This window comes from Oncorhynchus clarkii, chromosome 29 (genome assembly GCF_045791955.1).
Source record: "Oncorhynchus clarkii lewisi isolate Uvic-CL-2024 chromosome 29, UVic_Ocla_1.0, whole genome shotgun sequence".
NCBI lineage: Eukaryota > Metazoa > Chordata > Actinopteri > Salmoniformes > Salmonidae > Oncorhynchus > Oncorhynchus clarkii.
In genome coordinates, this window is record NC_092175.1 from 36,134,488 (window position 1) to 36,148,954 (window position 14,467).

Below are 14,467 nucleotides of genomic sequence, written 5' to 3' on the forward strand. Positions count from 1 at the left end.
GTAGCAGTGGTATAAGTAGTAATAGTAGTAGTAGTAGCAGTAGCTGTAGTAGTAGCTGCAATAGTAGCAGTAGTAACAGTAATAGTAGCAGTAGCAGTAGTAGTAATATCTGTAGTAGTGATAGTAGCAGTAGTAGTAATAGTAGCAGTAGTAGTAGTAATAGTAGTAGCAGTAGTAGTATTAGTAGCAGTAGCAGTATTACTATTATTAGGTTATGCTCCACAGACCATGGAAATGTCATTGGGTGATGGAAAGTGCTGGTTCCCACACCGATATGTCTTATGTCAATTTGTAAAGTTTGTAATCGATTTAAAGTGGGCAAATATTTGAGCTATATCGTTATCAATGTTCCCTGTAAGTGAGAATGTGACATTTAATAGCAATTGAGAGAGTGGATGTTTTTCAGCTGTCACTGTGAACACTATCAAATATCGAGAGAGAGAGAGAGAGAGAGAGAGAGCTTTAAGATCTGTTCGGGAGGGTTAGGGGCTGGTAGATCGTTTATCTAGAATCTCAAAGTCCGCCTCTATCCTGTGCGGTCTTTTTCTTCGGACCTGCAATGGATGTGACGACTGGATTTGCATTCTTTATCATTTTTCTGCAACTAATTCACGCGAATGGACTTTATATATCCAATAGCATAGGTATGTGGGATTTGTGATATTATAGGCTACGTTTAATACAGTTGTGTAAAGCTTAACCTAGGCACCACGGTTGAGAATATGTTCTGATCACGATTCGACTCTTGATGCACGTCAATTTTACAGAGGTTATTTCGTAGCCCAGAAATGTTCAATAATATTTGACAGAAACATACATATCCTGGAGTTGGTAAGGCTCTGTAGTTTGTTTATAAACAATGCAGTGTCTCAGTAAGGTTTCCATTTCTTTTGCATGACACCAACTTTTTCCACATTTATTTTGCATCCAAACACAGTTTACGTGCGCTCAAATTCAGCATGTAAAGAACATTCTAATGGCAGATTAATCATGCACTATTGATAAATCGTAAATTTGCTAATTTATAGTTGAAGTTTTTACAGCAGTTAGGCTATTAGTTTGCCTAACAACAACAACAACGACCTCTCCAAATAATAATTTACATTTTGACTTGAAAATAAATGGTTGGAATTAAATTAAACTTGACACTTCAATTTAATTCATTTAAATACGACCTCGATTATTTCAAATTGACAGCTTTGAGCATCACACTGTCTTGACGCGTGCTTCCCTGCGTCACCTACTGGGTGGGTCACTGCTTCCAATCTAAACTGAAGTGGACAAAAGTGATGGATACAGTCGTGTGTAGTCTTGTTGTAAACATAGAATTTGAAATTACTAAAGAATGATAGTCTGCCTACCTACCTACCGTGTAAAACGCATGCTCATCTGCGCGCGGGGAACGGGCGTGAACACTTTGGTAATTGGCACACCGAAGTTTAAAACGCTGTTTGATAGGCCTATTGTCCAGGTTTCTTGTTGCCTGTGGTTTATTTGATATGGTAGGGAATATACCAAAGTCAGTTGTGGCTGTAAAATATCTGATCTATATTAATCACAGATTCACATTGTATGATGTCATGTTTATCAAGTGAGACCCAGCATATTTATTTATTTACCCATGCTATTTAGATACCAAAGCTGTACCTGCTTGAGTGTGTGTGCGTGCTTGTGTGACTATGTGCATCTGAGCTCCTATGCATGATTGTGTGTGTATTGATCAGTGTGTGACTGTCTCTCCCTTTGCACACAGAGTCTCTGCAGCATGTCCTGAGGGAATATGGGGTGGTGAGGCCTGTGAACACTGACGCAGAAGGCCGCTTCCTCTCAGGTGCTGTCTCCGCAAATCAGCTGGACAGCCAGCACCAGCAGGTCTACAGACGCTGGAGGAGGGAGGCTGCAGCCACCTCAGACCCCAACCATGGAGACCTGGAGGAAGGAGATGGCACCGCCAGGCACAGGGAGACACTCTTCTACAACGTCACTGTGTTTGGCCGGGAGCTTCACCTGCACTTGCGCCTCAACTCCAGGCTGGTGGCCCCCGGAGCTAAAGTGGAGTGGCATGAGGAGGGCAACCAGACCCGCTACGAGCCTCTACTGGAGAGCGACTGCTTTTATGTAGGAGAGGTCACCAACGTCAGGGACACATCCGTCGCTCTCAGCAACTGTGATGGCCTGGTAAGTGCTGCATTGTTGAGGAATGTATCCCTCATGTATAGTTATTAACCTGCTAGTACGCCTGTAGAACGTATTAGGTAGCTTCAGTTGATCGACAGAGGGGGAAATGCCATAGTAATAAAGAGGGTTAGACTGAGGTCATCCAAGAGGCAGGAGAGGTTGAAAAGTGGAACCACTGCCCTGGTAGATTGTTGTGGTTGTGTATCTCTGCACAGAAGGACTGAGGATATTTTCCATGTAGGCAGATGTTTTTCATATGGTCTGCATCAAAATATAGGATTGTAAACAAAACTAAAGCTGTAATCTCATAATGAAACAAACTTCTCCCTGCTTGTCATTGCTGGTTGGCCTCCACCAGGCAGGGTGGCAGTATTCAGTATGCAGGTCATTGCTGATTGGCCTCCACCAGGCAGGGTGGCAGTATTCAGTATACAGGTCATTGCTGATTGGCCTCCACCAGGCAGGGTGGCAGTATTCAGTATGCAGGTCATTGCTGATTGGCCTCCACCAGGCAGGGTGGCAGTATTCAGTATGCAGGTCATTGCTGATTGGCCTCCACCAGGCAGTGTGGCAGTATTCAGTATGCAGGTCATTGCTGATTGGCCTCCACCAGGCAGTGTGGCAGTATTCAGTATGCTTGTCATTGCTGATTGGCCTCCACTAGGCAGTGTGGCAGTATTCAGTATGCAGGTCATTGCTGATTGGCCTCCACCAGGCAGGGTGGCAGTATTCAGTATGCAGGTCATTGCTGATTGGCCTCCACCAGGCAGGGTGGCGGCATTCAGTATGCAGGTCTCTGTGCTGTTGGAGGTGGGAGGCCCAGGGGAGGTTTTAGTGCCTGGAGGCTAACACTTCATATCTCAAACAGCTGCTTCATCCCCTCTCCCTCCCACCCTGCAGGAAATAAACCACGTCTCCTTATTAATGATCACATGAAATAGTTTAGCTGAAATCCCCTCTGTTTAATTAAATATACTCCTTAGAGACACACACACTAATACTCTCTCAAGGTAAGTTTCAGACAAGTCTGCGTTTAGAATTAGCGATAAACAATTTGTTAAAAAAAGACACCACTGTGATTTTCTTTCTTTACACCGCGTTGTTTCCCATGTCCCCTGGACAAACCACTCCGCAGTGCTAGGATCAGAACTGTCCAATAAACAGGTCCAGATTGCAGTGTCAGAAAACAACCATCAAGGGAAAGACTGGTCTTCAAACACGGACAGTCTCATTGGCGAGTGTCTGTCCATGAGTGACTTCAATTACTAGCTTCAGTTGATCGACAGAGGGGGCAATGCCATAGTAATGAAGAGGGTTAGACTGAGGTCATCCAAGAGGCAGGAGAGATTGAAAAGTGGAACCACTGCCCTGGTAGATTGTTGTGGTTGTGTATCACTGCACAGAAGGACTGAGGATATTTTCCATGTAGGCAGATGTTTTTCATATGGTCTGCATCAAAATATAGGATTGTAAACAAAACTAAAGCTGTAATCTCATAATGAAACAAACTTCTCCCTGCTTGGCATTGCTGGTTGGCCTCCACCAGGCAGGGTGGCAGTATTCAGTATGCAGGTCATTGCTGATTGGCCTCCACCAGGCAGGGTGGCAGTATTCAGTATGCAGGTCATTGCTGATTGGCCTCCACCAGGCAGGTTGGCAGTATTCAGTATACAGGTCATTGCTGATTGGCCTCCACCAGGCAGGGTGGCAGTATTCAGTATGCGGGTCATTGCTGGTCGGCCCCAGGTCATTGGTACTGCAGGCCAGGCATGAGTACCACCATTAGCAGACTGCAGCAGACCAGCAGCAAAGTGGAGCTTGTGTACATAAAGTGTCTCAGAGAAGGAAAGAGTGCTGATCTAAGATCAGGTCCCTCCGTGTATTCATTATGATCTAAAATATAAAACTGATCCTAGATCAGTACTCCTACTCCAAGATTCTTTATGAATACGGGTCCAGAGTAGGCTGCTGCACTGAGAAGGGCAGGGGCATGATGCTGGTCCTGGACCCCTGCTAAGAGACAAGTGAGTAAGGAATGCCCTACAAGCAGAGGCACAAGCTGTTGCCATTGCCACAGTATCTGTAGGAGGAAGTTACATCCACCAAATGATTCTCAGAAAAAAAGTGATGTGTTGGTATGGCCTCTTAGGTTAGATTTAGTGTGATTACCAGTCTCTTTAGCTAACATTTCACCCGCCACTCCTTGTCATTGCCAAAAAATACTGGTCTTTCGGCAATGTCAATGTTAAATATGCGCTGAATTTACAGCGGAGTTGCTCATTGGTTGTTGGAAAAAACATTATTATTTTCCATGACATCATGTGGAGCTTCGAAATTAGAATTTATAACAAAGTAAGTTGTATTTTGATGCTTAAAATCAAAACATAGACATTTTGTGGTTGAAATTGCTGTATGTATTTAGTTTGAGAATTTAGATGTGAGCATCTGAACAAACAAAAAACTGTTGCTTAGCAACCGAATACCAACGTGTTCTGTGGAGAAAAAAAGATAAGAGTTCCAAAATGTGCATACATTTTTTGTTGTGATTGGAAGATAGCTGTGAGGGTGATCGAATCATGATCAAATCCTCTGTTTTCCTCGAGCTCATTAATGATAGAACGTTAATATTTGAAGATGGCAGAAAGGCCAGTCTCCTTGGCACATGACATGGAGTGGATTAGCTAAAGAGACTGGTACCCAGGCTAAATTAGATTGGGTGGCCTGAGCAAATCTGCTGTGGCCTATGCTACAGACAGTTGTCATGGAAACCATCCTCTTATGCAATTTGTCCTGAGGGGTCAGCCTGTCAGTTTAAAGTCTCTGTGTGTGTGTGTGATATCTATCTATTTTTTCCCTCATCCCTTCTCTGTGTGATCTGTCCCATTTGACCTTGTTCCAGAGATGCATTGCGTTGCTGAATTATAATTAAATATAACTTACATATCACTTTCTCTGTGTTATAATATCATAGCAGTCAATCCTCTACTACAAGGGTTCTTAAACTTTTACAGCTCGAGACCCGAATGAGACATTGACCGTTCCACCATGACCCAAATCGTCCTCCAATGACACAAATTAAGAATAAATAGTGTATGATTATAGATGTATTGTCATAACTCACAGCCCACCTCTCACATGCCCAGGACCCACTTTGGGTACGGATCCATAGTTTAAGAAAGCCTTCTGTACTACAAACAGTAAGAACAGCTGGTAGTCTTATCCAACTTTCAATCAAGCCACCAAAGACACCATAATCCCATACAGACCACACGCTTCCCAAAAGTTCAGGAAATGAAGCAATTTTGCGTTGTGATGGTTTCTGTGTTGGTTGGAAATCCTTCAGCCTTTGCACGACATAGCCTATGTCAGCTGTGTTTAACCTAGTGACAAAGCTGCAACCTTTCTCAAGTTTCTGTCGTCCCAGGGGTCTTTTCTCAACATAAGCGGCGGCAGGGTAGCCTAGTGGTTAGAGTGTTGGACTAGTAACCGGAAGGTTGAAAGTTCAAATCCCCGAGCTGACAATTCTGTCGTTCTGCCCCTGAACAGGCAGTTAACCCACTGTTCCTAGGCCGTCATTGAAAATAAGAGTTTGTTCTTAACTGACTTGCCTAGTTAACTAAAGGTAAAATGAAAAAAATGTCACTTATTTAGTTGGGTTAACTTTTGTGCTATAATCAAGTTGTATGAATTTTGTTCATGTTGCTCATGTTGCTCCTCCTGTGGCTGGGGTGTTTGGAGCTGTGTCAGTAATTACACAACCTCTGAGCCTTCTCAAATCAATGTTGAGCCAAAATGCACCAAATTGGACCAGGGCTAACTGTTTCAGCCATCTGTCGCACCTCTCCCTGGTTTGGGTCACTCTCTTTGTGGTGTTGAGCGGGCCATGGAGAGGGGTGAAAGAGGAACACTTTTCGGGTATGGCCATTCCAGAATCCCCTGGCTCTCTATGGAGTAGCTGTGGCCTTTGGTTATTCCATTGGAAGGACAGAGTGGGGAGCCCACTGTGACTACACAGGCACACTTTCTTTCCTCTCACCAGGAGTTTAGATTCGTTTCTGTTTGAGTGTGGATGGAAACCTCAGTCCTAATTGTAGGATACAAGATGGCATTCTTCTGGTGTTATTTTCTTCCCTCTCTCCATCGCTCATCCATCTGGCTGTAGGCCCAGTCCAGCAGGCTATAGACCCAGTCCAGCAGGCTGTAGGCCCAGTCCAGCAGGCTATAGACCCAGTCCAGCAGGCTGTAGGCCCAGTCCAGCAGGCTGTAGGCCCAGTCCAGCAGGCTATAGACCCAGTCCAGCAGGCTGTAGGCCCAGTCCAGCAGGCTATAGACCCAGTCCAGCAGGCTATAGGCCCAGTCCATCTGGCTGTAGACCCAGTCCAGCAGGCTATAGACCCAGTCCAGCAGGCTGTAGGCCCAGTACATCCAGCAGGCTGTAGGCCCAGTCCATCTGGCTGTAGGCCCAGTCCAGCAGGCTGTAGACCCAGTCCATCTGGCTGTAGGCCCAGTCCAGCAGGCTGTAGACCCAGTCCATCTGGCTGTAGGCCCAGTCCATCTGGCTGTAGACTCAGTCCAGCAGGCTGTAGGCCCAGTCCAGCAGGCTGTAGGCCCAGTCCAGCAGGCTATAGACCCAGTCCAGCAGGCTGTAGGCCCAGTCCAGCAGGCTATAGACCCAGTCCAGCAGGCTATAGGCCCAGTCCATCTGGCTGTAGACCCAGTCCAGCAGGCTATAGACCCAGTCCAGCAGGCTATAGACCCAGTCCAGCAGGCTATAGACCCAGTCCAGCAGGCTGTAGGCCCAGTCCAGCAGGCTGTAGACTCAGTCCAGCAGGCTGTAGACCCAGTCCAGCAGGCTGTAGACCCAGTCCAGCAGGCTGTAGACTCAGTCCAGCAGGCTGTAGGCCCAGTCCAGCAGGCTATAGACCCAGTCCAGCAGGCTATAGACCCAGTCCAGCAGGCTGTAGGCCCAGTACATCCAGCAGGCTGTAGGCCCAGTCCATCTGGCTGTAGGCCCAGTCCAGCAGGCTGTAGACCCAGTCCATCTGGCTGTAGGCCCAGTCCATCTGGCTGTAGGCCCAGTCCAGCAGGCTGTAGACCCAGTCCATCTGGCTGTAGGCCCAGTCCATCTGGCTGTAGGCCCAGTCCAGCAGGCTATAGACCCAGTCCAACAGGCTATAGACCCAGTCCAGCAGGCTGTAGACTCAGTCCAGCAGGCTATAGACCCAGTCCAGCAGGCTATAGACCCAGTCCAGCAGGCTGTAGGCCCAGTACATCCAGCAGGCTGTAGGCCCAGTCCAGCAGGCTGTAGACCCAGTCCAGCAGGCTGTAGACCCAGTCCAGCAGGCTATAGACCCAGTCCAACATGCTGTAGACTCAGTCCAGCAGGCTGTAGGCCCAGTCCAGCAGGCTATAGACCCAGTCCAGCAGGCTATAGACCCAGTCCAACATGCTGTAGACCCAGTCCAGCAGGCTGTAGACTCAGTCCAGCAGGCTGTAGGCCCAGTCCAGCAGGCTATAGACCCAGTCCAGCAGGCTGTAGGCCTAGTACATCCAGCAGGCTGTAGGCCCAGTCCATCTGGCTGTGGGCCCAGTCCAGCAGGCTGTAGACCCAGTCCATCTGGCTGTAGGCCCAGTCCATCTGGCTGTAGGCCCAGTCCATGTGGCTGTAGGCCCAGACCAGCAGGCTGTAGGCCCAGTCCAGCAGGCTGTAGGCCCAGTCCATCTGGCTGTAGGCCCAGTCCATCTGGCTGTAGGCCCAGTCAATCTGGCTGTAGGCCCAGTCAATCTGGCTGTAGGCCCAGTCAATCTGGCTGTAGGCCTTGTCTAGTAGGCTGCGTGTTACATTCAAAGGGACATATTGACATGCTTGTCAGGATTTATAGTTGAGAGAACAGGCCCAGCTGGAGTGAAAAGAGCATCTTTGACCTGGAAGACACAAGGCCTCTGCGGTTGCGGTAGAGAACAGGTACACCTGAATACAGCTGACCTCCTTAGAGAACACTCATCACAAACATGGAAGCCAATAAATATCTTCTAATGTGTGTTTTTTGTTTGGTTCTGTGTCAGCTTTATTTCGGTGCCACGAGACTCAGTCCAATTACACAGATTTAATATATATATATATATATATATACACATATATATACATCACGTCATGGAATTCTTGACTGACACCGTAGCATTTAAAGTTGTTGATGTATTTCATGGTGTGTAGGAGGAGTGTGACCCGTATAGAAAGACGTTTCAAAGGAAACGAGTCTCAGAGCGCACATGGACAAAGGGTTGTTTGTGACTATCCAAAATGCAATGTGAAAGTGATGAGTGGGAATGAAGAGGAGGAGATTTGGTCTTGATGGTTTCCGTCTGGACCCGTCTGTAGTTACAGTAGGAGAATTGGTCGTGATGGTTCCCGTCTGAACCTGTCTGTAGTTACAGTAGGAGATGTGATGTCAGCCACCTGGCTCGTCCAATCCCTGCAGGAGTTGCATTCTCCAAAATGAAAACAGCAGTGTGCCGTGGATGTTAACCAAGATAATTCATAAGGCAGTCAAGACATGTGAGATCTGACCTGACCATTTTAACGTGTGTGTGTGTGTGTGTGTGTGTGTGTGTGTGTGTGTGTGTGTGTGTGTGTGTGTGAGAGAGAGAGAGTTTGAGAGAGAGGGAGACAGATTGTGTGCGTTAGACCAGACTAGAGCATATTTCACTTTATATAGTTATTGTTTTATTGGGCATTTATCTTTGTGTGTTGATATTAATATTGATGCGGTTGTGTTGATTCCTGACACCTGTTAGAGGAGTTCTGCTGCTGTGAGTTTGAGTGACAGCTTGTAATGAACAGTGAAGGGAGGCAGCCCAAAAGGGGTTTCAGTTTCTACTCTCTCTGATGTTCTACATTCCTGTTGCCAGTGGTTAACAGAGAAATGAAGGAGATACCTGGAATGAACATCAACAATCCAACTCAAATCAAAAGTAGCTTTGGCCTGTACATCATAGCACCTTTGATTCTTGCCAGGCTTGAAAATGAACATGGTTGATGATATTTTATTTATTTGAAACTGACGATTTTGACTTGTTTATGTTAATTCAGGACTTTATACTGTATCCAACTCAGGATTTGCTCCAGGACTCATTAATCCTTGAATCCCAGAGATTTGGTGGCACAATCTGAGTGTTTATTTCACTTGCCACAATAACAACTGGCACAATTCATTTCCAAAGTTCAACAAAACATCTCATCTCAGATTTGATTGAATGTAATCGATTGATAATGTGTTAGATTATGTTGAAAAGGCTGACAATTAACACAGTATCATGAGTGGAGAGCTGATTCAATTTGAGGTTGAGAGGAAGCTCGAGGAAGTTTAGAAATCCCTTCTTTGGAGCAGTGTGAGTGAGTGTCATGTAAACCAATGAATGACCTGTTCAATGAGAAACTAACACTGACTTTTTACAATGGAAAATATTGCCAACGAACATAAGGTCAGGCTTTTGGAAATATGGAAATATGTCTCTTAATCAAGTTTTATGGATATGGCCCCATATAGTCTTAATAAACTTTCCTTTCTAACACATAGATTGTGAAGACGCTGTCATTAGGAAACAACTTATCCGTTTTATTTCCAGTTTAAACACTGTATTTTCTCTTTTCTTTTCTCCCTTCCACTGAAATATAAATCCAGTAGTGAAAATGGAGAGTTTATTATAACTTTTAGTTACCCAGGGCTAGGTTTTACAATGGCTCTTTCATTCATATCAACTTGAAAAGATTACTATTGTCAACCCTTTCAAAGCTGTCATTACCTCAAAGAGGTGTACTTAGCTGCAGTATACGTTATCTGTCATTTCACACAGAGCTGTCCATTGTCAGAGCTAAGGTAGTGCTCACGTGATTCCACCCCTGTACAGACAGACAGACAGACAGGCAGACAGACAGGCAGACAGATGGCACCAAGGCAAAGTTGGAACATGTCATGCAGGCTTTGTGCTCCTCTTACTCCCTACAGACATAACTACCTCTGGATTAATGTATTTTCCTGCCCCCTCGCACACATACGCCACACACACATACGCCACACACACACTGAACACTGAAAAGTTAGGATATGAACAGCAGGTCTCCCGGGCAACCAGTCTCTTAACGAGGCAGCAGGCTGACCCTCTTGGCCAGATCCAACGATTCAAAGGCAGCACAGCGCTGCTCTCTCCATCTGAACCCTCCCTCCGCCTCAGGCAGGCCTGACTCTGAGCTTGGAAACCGGGACGGAGCTGCTCAGGCCCTCTCTCTCAGGCTCTGCTCTCCTATTTCACTCTTGGCAGTCCAGGCAGGCACTGGAGCCTCTCAGGCTTATGGAAAAGTCTCATTGTTACAGTGGAGCTGGAGCACATCTTCAAAAAGATTCTGCAATTCAGCATGGCTTATGCTAACTTTTCCTTCAATTCTCCTGTCAACGTTTACAATTTTGATGCCGTTTTACAGCTAAAGTTCTACAGAGTGGTGTGGGTATAATACCTGATTAGTGGACCACTGTTCCAACTGTGTGGGCACTGTAGACTTTTTCTGACAGTAAAGCTGGTAGCGAGAGCTAGTGATTTATTTGTGATTGTTAAGTGAAGTTGATCCCTCAAATGTTAGTTTACGATTTTCAATTGGCAAGAGAGGATTTGACATCTGGGAAAGTTATTTGTTTTTGAAAACAGAGTTTTATTTCAGATTATGGGTTCGGATGTCTATCACAGTGTAGCCAAATGGAAAAAATTAGTATGCAAAAACCCCAGTCTTGCACCATTGTTTAATATAAAATGACTTGACTTAGTTTATTTGTTTTTCATAGTTGCTGCAGTAAAATATAGCCTTCCCTGTCACAAGGGAGAATGGAAATTCTTGCTTTCAAGACTGAGGTATGTGCTTCATTCCTGCAGCCCAGAGTAGAATCTTTCCTTTATTCCCTAGCATGACTTTAATAAGCTGTTAGAGTTCTAGAGTTCCTGAGATGAGGTGACTGAGCAACTGATTTTCTGAGTGGAAGATGTGTACTTAGCCATGCTGCGTGGTAAGGTCGGTTAAGTTTGACTTCACAGTGGCTCAGAGAGCTGGCTAACCGAGGTGCAGATCTTTCCTTGGTAATTAAGAGTCCAGATCTTTCCTTGGTAATTAAACCTCGGAAGGATGTCACAGCTCCTTGTGTAATATTTCTCAGGAGGCTGTGATAAATGGCAGTCTCAGCAGCCCCTCTCTAGCTCTGTGGTCGGGGTCAGAGAGAGAAGCAGTATTGAGCTGACCCTGAACAGGCGTGTCTGTTCCAGTCACAGTGTGTTTTAAAGTTTACATTCGCATCCCTCCTCTTCCCCGTTTCTCATTTTCCACGACAGACACAGGATAGGGGACCACCTGGTTTGGGCTGTCACGACACATTTAGTCTGTCTGCATTTATGGAAGTAATAGTACCGCTGTTTTGGCTGATCTAAATTGTTGATCAGATGGTTGATATAAATTGGCCCCATATTGATCAACTCATGTCTCTTTGCAGTCTCATGTCATTTGTATTTTTGTCAATGTTGTCCTCTCTTCGGGCCGAGCTTTAAAGTGGTGGATATATTGATTATTATGCATTTCCCTTCTCAATTAAGTTATTCTCAAAGTGTTATTTAAAGTTGTTTTTCTTCCAGTTAGATGGATGCTTGTGATTGTAAAGTTCAACCCCCTTCTCATCTCATCTTTCTCAGGCAGGAATGATCCGCATGGGGCGGGAGGAGTTCTTCATCGAACCCCTGGAGCACCAAGGGGGTGGGGCGGGGGAGGAGGAAGGAGGAGATGGACGACATCACATCGTTTATCGCTCCTCTGCCATTAAGAGACCCCATGTCAATCAAACAGCGGACTCTTACCCCCAAGGTAAAAGGAACTTCAGTTACACCTCTACAGAACCTGCATGCCTTTTCTGACTGTCAGGAGACATGATGACATTCCTTCATAGGTCGTCATCATCTGTAACTTTAGAGTGCTGAATGCTGCTAAGCCTTATGTGGGTTTCTTCTAGACATTCCATTTGTGTCCCTGTTGAAATATCTGTTGAACTGGCAGTGAACTCTGCTTTATTGTACAGAGAGAAAACAAACGTATCCCTCTCCAAGCCCTTCTAGTTCTCCTTGTCTAGCCTGATGAACAAAATTCAAGCTATCCAGAGAAAGCATCTAATTTAACATTCGTTTTTTTTCTGATTTTAAGTATTGCCTGATTCTATAATGTAATCTTTAGTTCATTCTATACATAATCTGTCATGACATGTGATACACTCGTAAATACACTCTCTGGCATGTCTCTACAGAGCAAATCAGACTAGAGGATAGTTTGACACCCTTGTAGGACAAAGCAAAGGCTGCTAAACTCGAATTAACCAAATGTTCAACTTTTTCTTTCTCAAATGGATATCTACAGTATGCAGTCATTGGACTTATAATAAAGGATTCTCACTGGTGGGAAAGTACACTATGGTGCAATGTTCGTTTCTCTCCAGTTCATAGTCTAATCATCAAACTATTTAACCCCCCCCCCCCCCGACTTCCATTTGACCCTGTCCATTCCCTCCTCAGGGGTGGTCAGAGTTCACCAAAACTCCACTGACCAAGCAGATAGAAGATACAGTAATCTGAGTGGGTGGATAAAGACATGATAAAGTCATGAAAGGGATTCACATGTCACTTCAGTTCCAACCGCAGAGCTCAGCCCGAGGATATTGGGAGACTTGCTTCTCAGTCACTTCAGATGTGTAGGTTTTTTCTGAGTAGTTCTAGTCTACTCTGAAAGAATATACAAAATACATATATGTATTCCGGGCATTCTGCCTAGTTGGATTGTTATACACAAATTCTCATAAGACAAATGCACACATGCTCTCACACACTTTATATATACGTAAAGAACACGCATACACACATTTACACACATAATTGTATGAACTTCTAATGGGGAAACTGGAGACAGGAGAAACACCCGCATGATGGACTTTGGCATCAGCTGTGCGGATTGGATCGGAGGCTCAGATGTAGTCGCACAAATCCATCAGGGGTGCGTCGTTCGCAGCCAAGACGAGCTGCAGCCAGCCAACTCCTACGTGGCAGGGCTGAGTGCTGATGGGACATTAGCCTACAGTAAACTTCACTCCTCCACTGGAGGAGAGCATCGCTGATCTAGAGCAGTATCTGGATGGACCTTGTAAAGAGAACGAAAGGACATTGAGTAAACAATAAACATGACCATTGTTTTTAATATATTTAAAAGGAAAAAAGACACATTTTATTTTAAGTGTTACATTTTGCAACATAACTATCTTGAGGATCCATTGTCCAAGTATGTTCACTATTAGATTTGATGCCTCTTTGTGGAATGCCTTCCCTTTCTCATCATGCACATGGATTTAACTAACTAAACAAGGATTTAACTAACTAAACAAGGATTTAACTAATTAAACAAGGATTTAACTAACTAAACAAGGATTTAACTAATTAAACAAGGATTTAACTAACCAAACATGGATTTGACTAACTAAACATGGATTTAACTAACCAAACATGGATTTAACTAACTATACAAGGATTTAACTAAATAACTAAACATGGATTAAACTAAATAACTAAACATGGATTAAACTAACTAAACATGGATTAAACTAACCAAACATGGATTTAACTAACTAAAAAAGGAATTAACTAAATACCTAAACAAGGATTTAACTAACTAAATAAACAAGGATGTAATTAACAGGGTGATCTATGTTGTGATCTATTTAATAAACACAAAGGACCAGCAAAATGAATAGAAGAGTGTGGCGGTATTGCAGGAACAGCGGAATCTAGTGGTCAAACCTGGTACTTTCACACTACTAAATGGTAAATAATGCAAGTGATTTCAATTACACATTTCTCTGAATGGGTGGGAAAATGATCAACACATTCACAGGGAATACATTACATAGTATGGTGAAGCAATACTCCAAGCCACAGCTTCATACTACTTGTCAAACATAGAGAACTGATACTGTACTCTGGTTTTTGGGGCGGGATTGGCATAGGGTGTATTTTGGTATTTTATTAGGATCCCCATTAGCTGTTGCAAAAGCAGCAGCTAATCTTCCTGGGGTCCACACAAAACATGAAACAATACATAACTGTCAGAGTTGTGTGTAGGGAAGTCAGGCGCAGGAGAATCAAACTTAGTAGAATGGATTTGTTTAATGACTTTAAAACAAAACATAGCTCCAAAACAAATGAATAATATAAAACAGAGTGG

General features: G+C 44.4%; 1 protein-coding gene across 2 annotated transcripts in view; it reads left to right on the forward strand.

Annotated features, from left to right (window-relative positions):
- Window positions 1–466: 466 nt before the first annotated feature.
- Window positions 467–14,467, forward strand: part of LOC139387917 (A disintegrin and metalloproteinase with thrombospondin motifs 2-like) — an 83,761-nt gene continuing 69,760 nt past the window's right edge. For both annotated transcript variants that reach the window (XM_071134287.1, XM_071134288.1), the window contains exons 1-3: window positions 467–644; window positions 1,754–2,178; window positions 11,905–12,073. In XM_071134287.1, the coding sequence (XP_070990388.1) occupies window positions 560–644; window positions 1,754–2,178; window positions 11,905–12,073 (679 nt within the window). In that variant the 5' untranslated portion in view covers window positions 467–559. The remainder of the gene's footprint in view (window positions 645–1,753; window positions 2,179–11,904; window positions 12,074–14,467) is intronic.